Source organism: Bos indicus, chromosome 20 (genome assembly GCF_029378745.1).
Source record: "Bos indicus isolate NIAB-ARS_2022 breed Sahiwal x Tharparkar chromosome 20, NIAB-ARS_B.indTharparkar_mat_pri_1.0, whole genome shotgun sequence".
Lineage (NCBI taxonomy): Eukaryota > Metazoa > Chordata > Mammalia > Artiodactyla > Bovidae > Bos > Bos indicus.
In genome coordinates this window covers 48,789,950-48,808,152 of record NC_091779.1, presented here as the reverse complement: position 1 = coordinate 48,808,152, position 18,203 = coordinate 48,789,950, and the positions used below count along the sequence as shown (strand labels likewise).

General features: G+C 36.5%; 1 protein-coding gene across 1 annotated transcript in view; it reads right to left on the bottom strand.

Moving 5' to 3' along the window:
- Positions 1-18,203, bottom strand: part of CDH10 (cadherin 10) — a 189,226-nt gene that overhangs the window by 34,130 nt on the left and 136,893 nt on the right. Inside the window, exons 4-5 of the mRNA XM_070774810.1 lie at positions 17,402-17,521; positions 16,803-16,970 (exon numbers count right to left, since the gene is read on the bottom strand). Of these exons, the coding sequence (XP_070630911.1) occupies positions 16,803-16,970; positions 17,402-17,521 (288 nt within the window). The remainder of the gene's footprint in view (positions 1-16,802; positions 16,971-17,401; positions 17,522-18,203) is intronic.

Below are 18,203 nucleotides of genomic sequence, written 5' to 3'. Positions count from 1 at the left end.
AAAATTGTCCTGATGAAATTGGAGATTATCAGGTTATGGTAGAAAGTTTCTGCATCATGGATCTTTTAGCAGGGAGATAGAAAAAAAGAAAAAAAAAGTGTTTTTGTTTGTTTCATTAATTTTACTGTCTCATAGATTTCACTGGGAGTATTGTTTCTGGGAATTTGTTCTCCGACTTTTTATTTTTAGTTTGGGCTTTTTTTGAGATTGCTGTAGTTTTAGGCACTGGCTTAGATTCTGAAAATCTGTCTGCTTTGAACTTGTCATTAGTATACTTCTGGTCAAGGATCCAAAACATTTTATTTCCTTGTTTTATTCTTTGGTAGGTGCAGAGACTGTTTCCATCAGGTTATTTCATTTTCATGAGAGTAAGCATTATCCATGTTAATTTTCAGTACTTTCTGAGGTTTAGTAGGGAAGTGATCATTCTCCATTGATTCATATTATGTTGTTGTTCCGTTGCTTAGTAGAGTCCTACTCTTTGTGACCCCACAGACTGCAGCACGTCAGGCTTCCCTGTCATTTCCTAGCCCCTGAAGTTTGCTCAACCTCATGTCCATTGAGTTGATGATGTCATCCAACCATCTCGTCCTCTGTTGCCTTCTTCTCCTCCTGCCCTCAGTCTCTCCCAGCATCAGGGACTCTTTGCAACCGTATGAACTGTAGCCTGCCAGGCTCCTCTATACATGCACAAAAATATATTTATTTTTTTTGAAACACTAATCAAATTGTTTTCAAGGAGTTCTATTCTTTCCAGAAAAGCAATGACTAAGATTGAGCTCATTCATTAAAATACCATAGATTTAGTTCCTCTGTTAAATAATTTAGATAGTCATACAATAAAATACATATATGTTGTATACACATACAGAACATATACATTCATAATTGCTTTGATTATATGGCCACTTCAGTAATTCATTTATTCAATAAATCTTTATTCAGTGCTCACGATGCATAGATAACGCTTTCTCTGAAATTGTGTTTATGCTAAGAAACCTATTCAAGGATGAGATTTATTGGGTCTACTTCAAAGTTTAAAAAGTGCATTTCTATATTTTAAAGGTATGAGAGAGCTATTCATTCATACTCTTAAATTTATTTCCAAAACTCGTCTGTTGAACACAGGTATGCTAGTTTGTCAAGCAAACTGAAATTGCTTTAATGAAGAGCTTGCAAAGGTGTCTACCATGTAAGGGGAGCAGCAGGAGAGGATCCAGAAAGGAGACAGACTGTACTGCACTCACTGTCAAAGGCAAAGTAGCACCTGCCATGCATCTTACATTTCATGTTTCCTTAAAGGCATCTATTTGCATGCTTCTTATTTTTTACCTTACAGTTGATGAAGCTTTAATTATGTGGTACGCTTTCCTATCAATTCCAATTTATAGTTGTTTCCAATTCATTCCCAGGTGTCAGATTGAATCATTTGCTTCTCTTTTAATGTTTAGGGCAGATAAATATTTCTTCCCAGTGAGTATGTTCTTAGTCTGGTTATCGACTTAAGCACAAAGGCACGAATGAAAGGAGGAGAAAGGCAACTGCCATTTCCAAATTGCCTGTGCAAATTTGCATTTAGAAATAAAAACCTAAATGGTAATATTGCAAAGAATACTTCTTAAGGACTGGCCAAAAGATAAGGCTACTTAAATAAGTGTATTCTGAGGCTATTATTGACACCCTCACACAACATCTAAATTTTCATTTATTAATGATTTTAAACAATTTTGATGTACTTTTTTTTTAATTTTGATTCAGAACTAAATATTCCAGGTCACTTGTCCTACTAAAATTTAATCAGTAGGACCTCTGCACTTGAGTATGGAAAACACTGCAGATTTGTTTACTAGAATTAGAAATAACTGACAGCTCACATAAGAGACTTGGGAGGAAAGGCAGAAGATGGGCACAGTTAGAGCTGTGACAGGGTGACCTCCTCAGGGGCAACAAATTAGATGCCAGAAAACGAATGGGAGAGCAAAGAGGGCAAACACAGGTTTTGAATCGTGGCAACAAATAGCTGCCGTTTGTTGATTAAAAAAAAAAAAAAGTTTCAAAGAGATATAATTTGACTCTTTCCTTTGTTTCCTGCCCTTATTTCTATTCACATTTACATTAAGAACCTCTCTACTTTTCCAGAGTTGTGAGAATAAAGCACCACACACGTGAATCAACAAAATAATTTAACATTAGTTTAATTTTTTTATTTGCTTTGCATATAATCTTATTGTAACATCTCTACGCCACATAATAATCTCAAACAATACTTGCTCTAAGAAAAATGACACAATTATGCACGTTTATAAACCATTCTGTTGTATAATGTTTAAAAGATGTTTTCTAATGAGCTTAACAGGAAGAAATTAAAAACAAGATAAAGCTCCTGAGAGGAAACTGCAGAGTAGTTAAGGAAATTATGCAATGCTAAATGGGCATTTAGGAAAAGCAGAGGAGAGCTCAAAGTCACACCAGAGACTGACAAGGGACTGAGGCTTTGGAACTCAAGACACTCAGCAGAGGAAAGGCAGAAACCTAAATCTGTGAACACTGGAGACATGATCACCAACTTAGCTTAAGGCATTTAAGTTAAATTAGAGCAAAACAAGATGCTGCAAAGTGTCTTAGTTTCCTGTTCATGTCATTGAAGAAAGCAATGGGACAAAGCTTTTAGAGACGCTGTCATTGATCCCCAGAGTCTAGGGAATCCATCTTGATTCATTTCTTTGAAATTGTCTCCAAGTTAATTGGCATCAATAGATACATAGAACTGCAATGTGTAGGAACATAAAAAGTATATAGAATCGGGAAGGTTAAGATAACCTTAAATGAGTCATTCATAAACATATTGCATTGTACTAGGTACTCAGTCTCTTTGCAATGTGTCTCCCCTGAAATTATAGGCTTACTAAAAACTGTTAACAGCATTTGAGCCTAAACTAATTTGTACAGCTAGCTTTATTTCTATAGATCTTTATCTATACCTACCCAGGGGTATTTTCCAAGTGTGTTCTAGAGGACACCATAACACAGAGGGACTTTGAATCCCATTTAATAAAATGCTAAATCATTTAGTCTAAGGTACCTTTCTACAGGATTCACTGGAGAGTTCCAGGTGGATTTTTGTATAATTTCCACACACTATGTTTTTCTAGAAAGTTATATATTTCAACATACTTGGAAATTGTATATTTCCTTGGTTATGTGAGTACCTGCTGTGCGCATGCTAAGACACTTCAGTCATGTTCAAACCCTGTTTGTCTATGGACTGTAGCCAGGCTTCTCTGTCCATAGGATTCTCCAGGCAAGAACACTGGAGTGGGTTGCATGCCCTCCTCCAGGGGCTCTTCCTGACCCAGGAATCTAACCTGCATTTCTTGCATCTCCTACATTGGCAGGTGAGTTCTTTACCACTAGCGCCACCTCGGAAGCCCATTTCCTCACTAAATGTTGAGCTTAGCTGAGATTATAGGTGTCTATTCTCACGTATATTTCACATGTGTATATAGTTCACGATCTACTAGATACTTAAAAACCCACTGTATATATTGTTCACTATGTATTAGGTATTTAAAACCCACCATCTTTTTGCAGGCATCTTAATTTAAAATGTTCAAATCAGATTGAATCCTTGCCTCTCTCTTCACACAAGCTCTTCTGGTAGAAAATGAGACTGTATCTTTTGCTCTCTTTCTCCCTCAAACCTTTTGTCGACCTAATTACTAAATCCTATGGCTCACCCACTTAACTGTATCTCAAATCCCTCCTCTCCTCCGATTCAGTTCAGACACTCATCAACCCTTGCTCTTCCGATCCAAGCAACATGCTCCGTTGCTGCCAGAATAATTAGACAAAATGAAGAACTGTATGTAGCTGGTGCTTTCTTAAAAAATGCTCCCTTAGATACTACAGGTAGCATTTTATTTTTGTATCAACTCTCTTGATGATGCTGACTTTGCTGTATTTCCACTCTCATTTTGCACAGCCTCCGCTACAAATCCTGGGATGTGGCCATACCAAATCACACGCATTTTTTCCAAATGTCACCTTTGTTCATTCTGTCCTCCCTAACAGAAATGCTCTCCCTCTCAATGCCTGTCTTCTTTCCTGGAAAATACTTAAATATTTTTCTCTTTTCTGGTCTCCTTACATCTGAAGAGTTGATCATTTTATTACTTGAGTGTTAAATATATTTATAGCATAAATGTTTTGTATCATTCTCCACTTATATTTCTGTAAATAAGCTTACATGTATATGTACCTATATGTGCATGTATATTATATTTATGCAACTTATGTATAACTTACATCTACAGACAAAAGCAAACAAAAGAGTGAGGGAGACAATGTGTGTGAGAGTATCTACAATGCAGTAAAATAAAACTGCATGTATATGTGTGTGAGAAAAAGTGTTATGACTTTATAATCTTTCAAAATGCAAATGATTTATTAATGTTTTCTGTTTATTACTCACTATAATATTATTAGTTATTATTTTTTATCATACTTCCTTCCATGTAGTAGTAAGTGTTTAATAAATCAAACAATGCTTTAATAGCATGACTTCTTTGTAATTCTTCCAAATTATAGGTACTAGGAGCATAGGGAAATCCTACAAATATATGTGGATATTTTTCTGATCACAGTAAATATCAGAGCCATTATCTAACCTATATAAATAGTAGAACAGTACTTTTGATTATAAGAATATCCATTTTTTCTACATTAAAAAAGGGGGGAAAGAGACATTTTAAAATTCATTCCCTCCTTTCTCAGGCTAAAGCATCTTCCTTGGGACACACCTGACTATTGCTCTACTTGAAATGTGTTTGATAATTTTAAAATATGCAGATCAGCCTGGGGTCTACATTACCTTAGAATCCCCAGTAGAGGAGAAGCTGACTCTATTTACAAAGTGAAAATCAGCACTTATTAAATCACACCTCCCTGGTACCAGGCAGGGATTACGGTAGTCTCACAACTCACTGAAAGGACATGATTAAAATCTCTGTGTGTATCATATAGACATTTCCTTGAAAGACCTTGTCTCATGCAAACTTGTTTATTTACCCACCGAGCAGTAGAAGGATCCAATAAAGCACTCACTTGTGTTTGGTCCTTAGATATTGCAAAAGCACCTCAGATATGCAGATGATACCAACCTCATGGCAGAAAGCAAAGAGAAACTAAAGAGCCTCTTGATGAAGATGAAAGTAAAAAAGCTGGCTTAAAACTCAACATTCAAAATACAAAGATCATGGCATCCAGTCTCATCACTTTATAACAAATAGATGGGAAAAAATGGAAATAATGGGAGATTTCATTTTCTTGGGCTCCAAAATCACTATACATGTTGACCACAGCCATGAAAATAAAAGACACTTGCTCCTTGGAAAAAAATCTATCACCAACCTACACAGTGTATTAAAAAGCAGAGATATCACTTTGCCAAAAAAGATACATATAATCAAAGCTATGATTTTTCCAGTAGTCATGTAGAGATGTGAGAGTTGGATCACAAAGAAGGTTGAGCACCAAAAAAATTGATGGTTTCAACCTATGGTGCTGGAGAAGACTCTCAAGAGTCCCTTGTAGAGTAAGGAAATCAAACCAATCAATCCTAAAGGAAATCAGTCCTGAATATTCACTGGAATGCTGAAGCTGAAGCTCCAACACTTTGGCCACCTGATGGGAAGAGCCAACTCACTGGAAAAGACCCTGATACTGGGAAAGACTGAGGACAGGAGAAGAAGAGGGCAACAGAGGATAAGATGGTTGGATGGCATCATTGACTCAATGGACATGAGTTTGAGCAAACTCTGAGAGATAGGGAAGGACAAGGAAGCCTGCTGTGCTGCAGTCCACGGAGTCATGAAGATTTAGACATGACTTAGCAAATGAACAACAACAACTGACAAAGGTTTGATTTACCTGGGTTTGTATCAAAATGCATGGACATTTTATGAATTCATTATGTCCCATCTGAGGTTGTTCGCATTTACAGGCAACTAGTGAACCACTGAATTAACTAAAGGAAAGATTCATCAGGGAAGACAAAGAGAATCTTTGATGTGGCGATTTCTTTTTGAGTATAATGGTTAGAAGTACAGATTTTTGAGCCATCGAAACTGCTCTTTCTTTTCCAGCTGTAAAACTATGAGCAAGTGATTTAAGTTTCATGTTTTTTCTGAACTAATAAAAGGGGAGATAAATGTTATATTATTATAATTATACAGATATGAAGATTAAGTGAATTAATTTTACATTATCTTGTACAGTGTCTAATCCACATTATAACATTGTACTATTACTATTATTTTCATACTGTTGCTATATTTTATTTAAGTGTAGGCAAACCAAACAATCCATATTTATGTTATTTAATGAGCTAAATAAACATAGCCAATAAAGGTCATTCAGTGAAAACAAACAAACATAGCTATGAAACCTCTTCCAGGCTCTGAGTGATTCTAGAATCGCATGCTATGGTATATGAATTGGCTGTATTTCTGTATAATCTTTAAATATAATTTTATGGAAAAGTGTTAGCATCAAAATACTCAGAAAACTAGTCTCATCAAGTTTATATGTACATCCAATATCCCATCACTTAAAAAAAAAAAAACAAAACTTTCTTATAAGTGAAAATTCTCGGCTAGTTTTCAGAACCAACAACCAAATGATGAAAAACTGATTTTTGTTACAATTCTCAATGTCATAGCAAAAAAAAAAAAAAAAGAGTAAGCAACAATAAATTTACTCTTTTGAGGGCACTTGGGATAGATCTGTAAGCTTGCATAATAAATATATCACATTGTCACAAATTTTATATTAATTATCTATGAAGAGTTGACTCATTGGAAAAGACCCTGATGCTGGGAGGGATTGGGGGCAGGAGGAGAAGAGGACGACAGAGGAAGAGATGGCTGGATGGCATCACTCAATCATACACTTTTGGAGCTTATAAATTCTCTTTGTTCATAAATTCCCAGCTCAACTACTATATAAATGTACTTGATACTGATTTCTGATTTCTACTTGTCCATCTAAGCTGTCTACAAAGAGGTCTGTGTCTTAAATAGACCAGGGGCATAGTTCTAGGACAACTGGATTTCTCTGGATTACTAAGTAGATGCATTACTAAGTAGATGATAGAATAATCCCTTTTCTTTTCTCTGTGTTACAATGTGTGGAAAAGCAGCCACATATGAATAACAAGCTGTGGTCTTCTCAAACTATGTTCTAAAGTTTTTTTTTTGCTGGATCTCAGTCAGATGTTTAGTTTCTTTTTTATTCTTGAGTGTGTGCTTGCTAAGTCACTTCATTTGTGTCTGACTCTGTGTGACCCTGTGGTCTGCAGCCTGCCATGCTCCTCTGATGATGGGATTCTCCAGGAAAGAATACTGGAGTGGGTTTTCATGCTCTCCTCCAGGGGATCTTTCCAACCCAGGGATCACATTCAGATCTCTTTCATCTCCTGCAATTGCAGGCGGGGTTTTTTGACCACTAGCGTGACCTGGGAAGCCCCTCCTTCTTGAGTTCTAGTGAAATACTGTCCCATCCAAGTACTAGAGCCAAATCTCCTAGACATCAGCTGGTTGACTGGAACCTTGATCATCCACATAACTGCTTTTGTAAACTCTTTTTCTCTAGGAGTGGACCTTCCTTTCTGATGTCTATTTTTTTTTGTCATTCTGTTTCTATTTTTCACTTTTTAGAATGTATTTGAGAGAGTCTTATCATACAATATCTTCTTCTGTATTAAGGCAATGAGACTAGCCTCGCCTCTGCAGATCATCTATTTCTTAATCACTGATTCTGATTCAAGAGGAAACAGTATCCTAGCATTTTTCCAGAGGTGCTTTTTAAAAAGACCATTTGGGCACAAATCCCAGTGTCCTGGGTGTTTTTGCCAAGCCTACAATGATCAGGTTTCAGTTCTTTAATCTCTTCATAGTCCTTTTCCACAAAGCCTATTTTGTTTTCTGATTTTTAGGGAAAGAAGGAAGTACGTGGGGTAAAAGAAACGAAAATACTCAATTGAAAACACCAAGTGGATAGAATACAGGTGATGGAGTATAACGTCTGTCTATCCTAGCACAATGAAGCATAGTAAAATTCAAGGACCATTGAATGTTTGACTGCCTGAAGAGCAGAAATATTTGCTCTGAAGTCCTCATCCGTGGATGTTCTTTTATTCACATGAGGTAAGTTCATTCATTTTGCTGACGTTATAGGTACTTTAGATGTAAGGCATTTTATTTACTTTTTGGCCATCAGTGAGTAACAGGACAGCATCAGAGCATGAAAAGCAAGATTAGAAACATTGTACATTCTTGTGGAGAAGGAATAAGGAAGGGGAGGCAAATTGTTATGTACGGAGAAGCAGGAGGCTTGAGACGTGCCTTTGATCCCTGGGTCGGGAAGATCCCCTGGAGGAGGGCATGCAACCCACTCCAGTATTCTTGCCTGGAGAATCGCATGGACAGAGGAGCCTAGAGGGCTACAGTCTATGGGGTCCCAAAGAGTCAGACACAACTAAAGCAACTTAGCAGGCATGCACATGGGGAGAAACGATATGTTACAGTTACTACTGAAAACATTTAATATAAGTGACCTAATTTGTTAATTGCAGATTCTAGGAACTAAAAAGCCTCTTAATGAAAGTGAAAGAGGAGAGTGAAAAAGTTGGCTTAAAGCTCAACATTCAGAAAACGAAGATCATGGCATCTGGTCCCATCACTTCATGGCAAATAGATGGGGAAACAGTGGAAACAGTGTCAGACTTTATTTTTGGGGGCTCCAAAATCACTGCAGATGCTGACTGCAGCCATGAAATTAAAAGACGCTTACTCCTTAGAAGGAAAGTTATGACCAAACTAGATAGCATATTCAAAAGCAGAGACATTACTTTGCCAACAAAGGTTCGTCTAGTCAAGGCTATGGTTTTTCCAGTGGTCATGTATGGATGTGGAAGCTGGACTGTGAAGAAAGCTGAGTGCCAAAGAATTGATGCTTTTGAACTGTGGTGTTGGAGAAGACTCTTGAGAGTCCCTTGGACTTCAAGGAGATCCAACCAGTCCATTCTAAAGTAGATCAGTCCTGGGTGTTGATTGGAAGGACTGATGCTAAAGCTGAAACTCCAGTGGTTTGGCCACCTCATGCGAAGAGTTGACTCATTGGAAAAGACTGAGGCTGGGAGGGATTGGGGGCAGGAGGAGACGGGGATGACAGAGGATGAGATAGCTGGATGGCATCACCGACTCAACTGATGTGAGTTTGGGTGAACTCCAGGAGTTGGTGATGGACAGGGAGGCCTGGTGTGCTGCAATTCATGGGGTCGCAAAGAGTCAGACACGACTGAGCAACTGAACTGAACTGAACTGAAATACTATATATGCAGGAACTGACAATTAGAGAAGCAAAATTATCTAATTGTATGCATTTTCTATTTTCAAAATTATTCAGGCCTCCTTAGAGAGAGGCCTCTCCTATTCATGCTGAAAATAACTAGTCCTTTATTCTTCTTTCTGTTGTTCATGTACTTACCCCATGGCCAGACATCATATTGTACTTTGATGTGATCATTACTTAATTTTCTACACCTTCCACCAGTAGCTCATGTCCTTGGTTAACTGTAGTCCTAAGTCTTGCTTTGAGTCTGGAGAAAGGATGCTCTCAAAAATTATCTACTGAACCACCCTTAATCTAGTATTTATTTTTAACTATTACAGTATATTCCTTTTCTATTTTATTTTCTTGTTCACCTAAGCTTTTTAAAGTGCAGGCATTATTTCTTTGATCCTCTTTCTGACTCTCTTTTATTCCTCAATTTACAACCCTACAGCTTCTTTAAATGATTTCTACTAAAACCAGTTGGGGAAGATCATCCACAATTACCCCCGTTATGTAAATTCCAATAGCTGCTACTCAAAACTCATTTTATCTGACTTTGAAGCAGTTGTCACTCTTGTTCTTTTCTATCCTTTGTTATTCTGATTTTCTTGTATCGTTATAAAAATAGATACAAAATAGATAATACAGAAAAGTAAACATTAAAAGCATCACCAAAGATAATTCTCACTACCACTTTGAAGCAATTGTTTACCATTTTCTTTTTCTACTTGCACAGAATATGTCCTTTGCTAATTCTGAAAGAGATGGGAATACCAGAACACCTGATCTGCCTCTTGAGAAATTTGTATGCAGGTCATGAAGCAACAGTTAGAACTGGACATGGAACAACAGACTGGTTCCAAATAGGAAAAGGAGTTCGTCAAGACTGTATATTGTCACCCTGTTTATTTAACTTATATGCAGAGTACATCATGAGAAACGCTGGACTGGAAGAAACACAAGCTGGAATCAAGATTGCCAGGAGAAATATCAATAACCTCAGATATGCAGATGACACCACCCTTATGGCAGAAAGTGAAGAGGAACTAAAAAGCCTCTTGAGGAAAGTGAAAGTGGAGAGTGAAAAAGTTGGCTTAAAGCTCAACATTCAGAAAACGAAGATCATGGCATCCGGTCCCACCACTTCATGGGAAATACATGGGGAAACAGTGCAAACAGTGTCAGACTTTATTTGACTGCAGATGGTGACTGCAGCCATGAAAGTAAAAGACGCTTACTCCTTGGAAGGAAAGTTATGACCAACCTAGATAGCATATTCAAAAGCAGAGACATTACTTTGCCAACAAAGGTCCATGTAGTCAAGGCTATGGTTTTTCCTGTGGTCATGTATGGATGTGAGAGTTGGACTGTGAAGAAGGCTGAGAGCTGAAGAATTGATGATTTTGAACTGTGGTATTGAAGAAGACTCTTGAGAGTCCCTTGGACTGCAAGGAGATCCAACCAGTCCATTCTGAAGGAGATCAGCCCTGGAATTTCTTTGGAAGGAATGATGCTAAAGCTGAAACTCCAGTACTTTGGCCACCTCATGCGAAGAGTTGACTCATTGGAAAAGACTCTGATGCTGGGAGGGATTGGGGGCAGGAGGAGAAGGGGACGACAGAGGATGAGATGGCTGGATGGAATCACTGACTCTATGGATGTGAGTCTCAGTGAACTCTGGGAGTTGGTGATGGACAGGGAGGCCTGGCATGCTGCGATTCATGGGGTCGCAAAGAGTCGGACCCGACTGAGCGACTGATCTGATCTGATCTGAATACTCTACATTGGTAATTTTGCTAATTTCCAACTTCATAAACTCTCCTTCTTTCCCTGCCTTTATGGCTTGTAGTAGTTCGAAGAAAGCGTTTATATCAAAAGATAAATTCTCTCAAAAATATCTTCCATTGTAAAGGATGCACTCAGTTCTCCTCCCCTCTGTTTGGAAAAGTGCTGCTCCTCTGTTCGCTCATTAAATTCTGTCCCAAGTTCCCTTATCACATGTATCATTTCATATTGAAATATTCTCTCCCCTACTAGACAGTAAGCCATTTGTAATCAGGATCCAAGATATTAGAGAACAGTTAACATCCAAAAACACCTGCCTTGGCCAGGTACAATAATAACTGCTTTCATGAGCTGCCTCACAACGGGAGATCCCAATAAGAAATCAGAGTACTGCTGTGGAAAACTGAGAGAATTTAGGAGGGGCCAAAAGGATGGAGAGACGCCAGCTCCTAATATGTCCTGTCAACCCCCAGAAACCCTGAAGCTAAAACTCATCTTTTCTGAGATGCATGCACCACCAGGGACAAGCAAGAAGACTGGCCAGAGACAACCTGGAAAGCTAACCCCATTATCGTAAAACCTGAGACTGTGCCATATGGCAGAGCGGTTCTGGTTCTCCTGGGTTCCTTTTTCCCTGCTGCTCTCCACCTGGGGTTCCTTCCCAATAGACTTTTGCTTTGTCAGTATGTTTGTCTCCTCAGACAATTCATTTCCAAGTGTTAGTCAAGAGTCCACTCTCAGGCCCTGAAAACAGTCCTCTTTCTGGTAACAAAAACTTATTAACCCTCATATGCTTAACTGAAAGCACCATGCCTATCACCGGAAGGAAAGCAATATATATTTTTTTCACTAATTGTTTTTAAAATCAAAGTCACTTGAAACAACCTAGGATTCTGAAATAATTTCAACAGATACATTGTTTTGGTAGTGAAAATGCAATTTACTATCTGGAGGAAAACCCTAAAATCCTTTTGGAACTGTTTTCAGGTGCACCTCAACCTTCTAATCCATTGCTTCTCTTTTAGAACCATGCTAAGGTGACATGTCTTACCAATGTTCACATGCTTATACCTCTAAAGCACAAGACCATACTGGTAACTTAGGTCACACATGTAGCTCTGTGTGTGTGTGTGTGTGTGTGTGTGTGTGTGTGTGTTTTAATTTCAATAATAATTTACTGTTGCCAATGTTTCTGTGAGTGCAGGGCTTGCTGATCTATTCCCCCAGCAACCTTGTTGTTTGGTATGATCCAACCACATTGGTCTTCATTTCTTGACCATCAACTTTCATTCAACATCATTCAACTGCCTATTCAGAGTTGCCCATCTGCTGTTTCCTTTGCTTGAAGGACTTTCCCACCTGTGTGGGTGTGTGTGCTCACTCAGTCATGTCTGACTCTTTGTGACCCCATAGGCTATAGCTCATCAGGCCTCTCTGTCCATGGGATTTCCTAGGCCAGAATACTGGAGCAGGTTGCTATTTCTTATTACTTCAGGGGATCCTCCTTACTCAGAGATTGAACCCATCTCTTGCATCTCCTGCATTGACAGGCAAATCCTTTACCACTGTGAACTATTACATTTTGCAGTGTTTGGATCAAATATCACCTCATGAGCAAGATCTTCCCTTATCGTCCCCCTTGGAACACTCATGTTTCTCTTTTTATCTAGAACTAAGCAAATACCTTGTCTGTATAGTTTTTTTTTTTTTAATGTATCATCTGCCTCTCCCATTTTAATGAACGATCATAGGGACAAAAAGCATATATACATATATATATAAATTTACAATAGTGTTTGGAAAAAGAGCTTCTCAATAAATATTTTTAAATGAAAGAATTTCTGGTTTCACTTGAAGAGATCCTCAAATAATATCAAAGTTTCTCACCCTCACTACTGATGACATTTTGGGTCAGATAACTTTTTGTCAAGTGACCTGTGGGGATGGTTAGCAGCATTTCTAGCTTACATCCAACGGATACCAGCAGTAGTGACCAGTTGAGACAAACAAACATGTCTTAAGATATTGTTAAATATATTTTAGGGGACAAAACTGTCTGATTGAGAACAGTTTTTACAGATCTACACAATAAATAAGATAAGCAATGAAGGACATGTGGGCTTTCGTCTGTTTCTGTTCCTTCCAAATGACTGTTTATCTCCTACAGATGTACCATGGTAGAAAATGTTGAACTTGGATTAACTTGCATGGAAGTTTAAGTTTTAACCCTACTTTTATAATATTAAACAATAATAAAAATAGAGCAGTACTTGCACACATTAACATAATTGAGCACATAAATACATTATTAGCCAGCCACTGAGTCAAGTACTTCATATACTTAAAATTATTTGGTCTTACCACTCCACGGGTTATGCACTACCATCCAGTTTTACTGAATGGCTCTGGAATGGCACCTTCTATTAAGACGTCATTCAAATGGACCAACGTGAGAAAGCTTGCAAATGAAGAAGACAAAATTGGGCTCATGAGAATGACTCCATAGTCTGTCCTAAACTGTCTCATATGGCAGACACCAGTTAAGTCACTAACCCTCATGCAGTTACTGATTGCAAATGTCTGGCTTGAGTTTGATATAGCTGGAAAATACTTGATGAAAGAGGATATTTCAAAGATTTATGTGACAAAAGAATGTAAAACATCTGCATAAGTTTTATATTAATGATATGTTTAAAGGATAATATTGGGTTAAAATATATGATTAAAATTAATATGTTCTGCTTATTTTAATTTTTTAAGTATGGCTGATAGAAAATTTACAATTACATTTGTGGCACACATTCTTGGTTTACATTCTATTTTTATTAGGCAGTACTAGTTTGTTCTCTTTATTATTTCCACTCTGAACCTCCTTTACTTCTTCTACATATTGGATGTGATAATAATAGCAATGTGTGTATACAAGTAACTTGTGAGTGTCAGTGATATGCTACATATGAGGGTCTTCATAACCTGTGGAACTCTCGCCAAACATTGGCTATTTAATGAAATGAGATGAGAAATTAAAAACTAGTTTTCCGCATGTTAGGTAACTTAGACTATCAAGTAACATTCTAATTGCCATGACTGAGTGTTCCCAATAGTAAGATATGGTTGCAAATATTCATAGGAGAAAAGATAATTGAGAAAATAAAAATCCATAAATTATATTTCCATTTATAATTTAAAAATAATGAGACAGGATACAGGATGCTCTAAAACTTCTTCTAACATAGTATGGTGTACATCTGGAGTTGGGCATGGATTTCAAACCACCTCTGCCATTACTTGCAGTTCATCCTTAATGTCTATAGCATTCATTTTCTCATTTGTAGAATGGAGATACTAACCTCAATGGGTTATGACAAAATAAAGTAGTAACTTGATGCATGAAATGGTGAAATGAAAACGCTATTCAGAAAACATGCTATGCTCTTTCATTACTATTATTTTATTATTATTACTATTACTATTATATCCTGGTTTGTGTAATATGCCTACCAGATACCAACCACAAAATCTGACAACAAAAGAAAACAACATAACCAGTGAATGAATAAATAAAGGTATTGTAGTAGAAGAAAAATGATACAGTGAATTTTACTGGGTATTTTCATCTGTTCAAATGTCTATTTTTTCCATTTAATTAGAATCTATTAACTTGTTTATAAAACACATAAATTTTAAATAGGCTGTGTATTTTGGACACATGTGCATATATGTTCTTGAGAATTGAAACTCTAATAATCCTGGAACTTCCCTGCTGGTCCAGTGGTTAAGAATCCACCTTCCAGTGCAGGTGACATGGATCCAATCCTTGGTCAGGGGACTAAAATCCTGCATGACACAGGGAAACAAGCCCATGGGCCACAACTAGAGAGAAGCCTGCATGCCAAAACGAAATAGCCTACATGCTGCAGCTAAGACTCGATGCAGCCAAATAAATAATTAACATTAAGAATAAAATGTAAAAAAAATAAAATGTAATAATCCTTTTAATGGTCGTCTTCTACTCAAAATACTTTTCTCACAAATACTTTTGCTCATTGTGGACTGTGCAGCTAGTTACAGTTTGTTTTTCCAGATTTGTATTCTATTCTCTTGGTAAGAGGCTCATGCTAAAAGGTAGTCAGAAATGTAAAAAGTGAAAGTCAAGTTTTAGTGTACAGGCATGTCTTTACAGCTGTTTTGAAAGAACTATAAAGATTTATTCTTGATTTTCGTTTCCCTGCCAATACTAAAATTACCCTGAAGTTGAGGCCTGATAATTGGAGAACAGGATAAGCAGACCCTCTTCTCTCTGTGTTTTGGGTCAAATACCACAATAGCAATGGCTGAAGGACATGTATATTAAATATCTAACAAAATATCATCAAAAATACATGAGTATATGATTAGTCCACTCTAGATTATTCTATATGAATTTTATAATCTTTCAACACACACGATTTTAAACAATTTGATTAAAATCATGCACTATTAATAATCAAAGTTAGATAAAACTGGTACAAGAAGAAAGGTAAAATGCTTCTAAAGAGTCAAAACAACACAGTAATTCTTAGCCTATAATTCTTTCTGTGTAATGGTCTTTAGTATAAACATATAAATATCACGTAAAGCTATTGCTTTTTACGTTTTAATATCTAAACACAAAGTTACATAAGGCAAAAAAAAAGCTAAAATTGGGAGATCAATTTAGAAGTTTATATGCAGCAAATGTTAAAAATTAAAAACACAAATCATCCCAAAGCCTCTGTTTTATACCACATTTCCTAACAATGTGAGAATCCACCTTGAAACAAAGGGTCTTTTAGATTAACAGGAAATTGACCAAGTCTTGGCAAAGTCCTCTAAGACCCAATATCATCTGCTCTAGTTGCATGTTTTCTAAAAAATTTGTATAAAAGAGAATAAACAAATGTAATTATATGGTCAGATGCTAATGGTTCTTAACCTATTCCTGACCTGATTCGAGAATTTGAAGGATTCATTTTAAACCACAAAATAAATCTATAAATAGATCAGAAATACAAACTGTTTTAGTAAGATTGCTATTCTAAACACCTGCAAGCCTAGCATAGTGATAGTAAATGGAAGTCTGATTAGTTTGTAAGTTTCTACCTATGTAGTTCTTTTTGGCTAGGTCTTTTTTTTTTTTTTTTTTGGCTAAGTCTTTATAATATGAAAAATTAGATATTTTACTGAAAATTTTTACCCTCAAATTAGAATCCTCCTTATTAATTTCTAAGTAGAAATAAACACATTCACTGTAAAAGTATAACTTAGTTTTTTTTTTTTTTAATAAAACATTTCCTTTGCTAACTGATAGAAATAGTTCTTAGATGATAACCATGGACATAGAACATATAGGTACATATAAATATATATGGAGAGAGTTTGTGATCATAGAGCCCTCTGTGTCTGAAAGAACTATGTTTGAAATGTTTAATTTTTATCGTTTAAAAACAATGAATTCATCAGAATATACATCTTTTTTCTTCATCCTTGTAGCACATTTCAATCTGTTTTAAAGGAAATGAATGACAGTTGCTTTTTTTTTTTTTTTTTTTCTTTTTTCACTCTAAAGCTTTTGCCCTGCAGAAAGGCCGTTAAAGAAAGCTTACTCTGGGGGAAGCGCGGGGGATTGTCATTGACGTCTGTCAGCGTGATGTTGACCGTGGTGGTCCCTGATAAGCCTCCCATCTGGCCGCCCATGTCTTTGGCCTGGATTACCACCTGATACTGCTCCCTATTTTCTCTGTTCATGTTTGGTAAAGCAGTCCTTATGATACCTTGAAACAAAAAAAAAAAAAGAAAACTTCTATTACGGTCATTAAAATCTCAATTGTTATTTGATTAAGCTCACAAATTGCAAATCCAAAGTAGTGATTTTTGAAAGACAAAAATGTTTTCTCCATTGCTTTTTATTGTCTACAGATTATAAAAATGATTCTTAGTAAAAATTTTCCAATTTGTGACATTCTTTTATTTTCTAAAGAATCTCATATATGCTACCTAGTGCCCTAAACCCAGATGGAAAAATATAAAAGCAGGTATATTCCCATTAGTTTGTGCAATCATTCAACTTCGAGTTCTTATACCTTTAATTGTGGCATCATCACTCTTCTGTGAGTATAATGTTCAGGTGTTGTTCCTTTTTTTTTTAACTTATAACGATCATAGAGATTATTAAATAAATAAACACTGATTCATGATTCCTGACCTGTTTCAGGCTCCACAGAGAAATATGGCTGCCCTTGAAGTATGCTGTAAATGACTCTGGCGCTGTTTCCATAGGAAGGGTCATCGGCATCTGTAGCTGTGACTTGCACCACAGAAGTACCTGAAGTATCCAAATTCAGCTTAGTTCTGCACAGTACCAGAAGGAGGAGCAAAAGCACTGGTTTTCATGGACGACTTGAATGATTTTTGGCTTTAATAATGACCTCTTAAAGAAACATTTGTATATAATTTAGATGAAAAAATATGGAGAGAGTTATTAGAGGTAAACTTTGAATTCAACAAGGTATTTTATTTAGCCAACAGGTGCATTTCATTCATGTAATAGATAATGCTGACAGTGTATCAGATTATAGTAAAGGCAGACACTTTAGAAATGCTCCGGTTTGATATTTAAATTCACTTTCACATAATAGATTTGTTTCGTGTAAAGGGCATATCTAATCACAAAGGAATAAGTATGCTTTTCTTTCCCTCTCTCCACTAATTAACTATAAAAATAATTAACATCTGCTCCAGAATACAGTTTTATGAATAGATTAAATTCTAAATTTAGAAACAGTCCAAGATGATCCCAAGTCCCATGAACTATTAAAAGCTATTTAATAAAGTTCAAAATATATAAAAGGGCTTTATATTAAGGTGATTGCCAAAAGTCCTTGGGATTTAGTGAAGTAAATATTGAATAATAATCCCTGAACAATGCTTTTGAGAAAAGCAGTATGACATTTTCTATTATACTTGTTACAAGGAAAATATATCAGAATTACTTCATCAGTTAACTT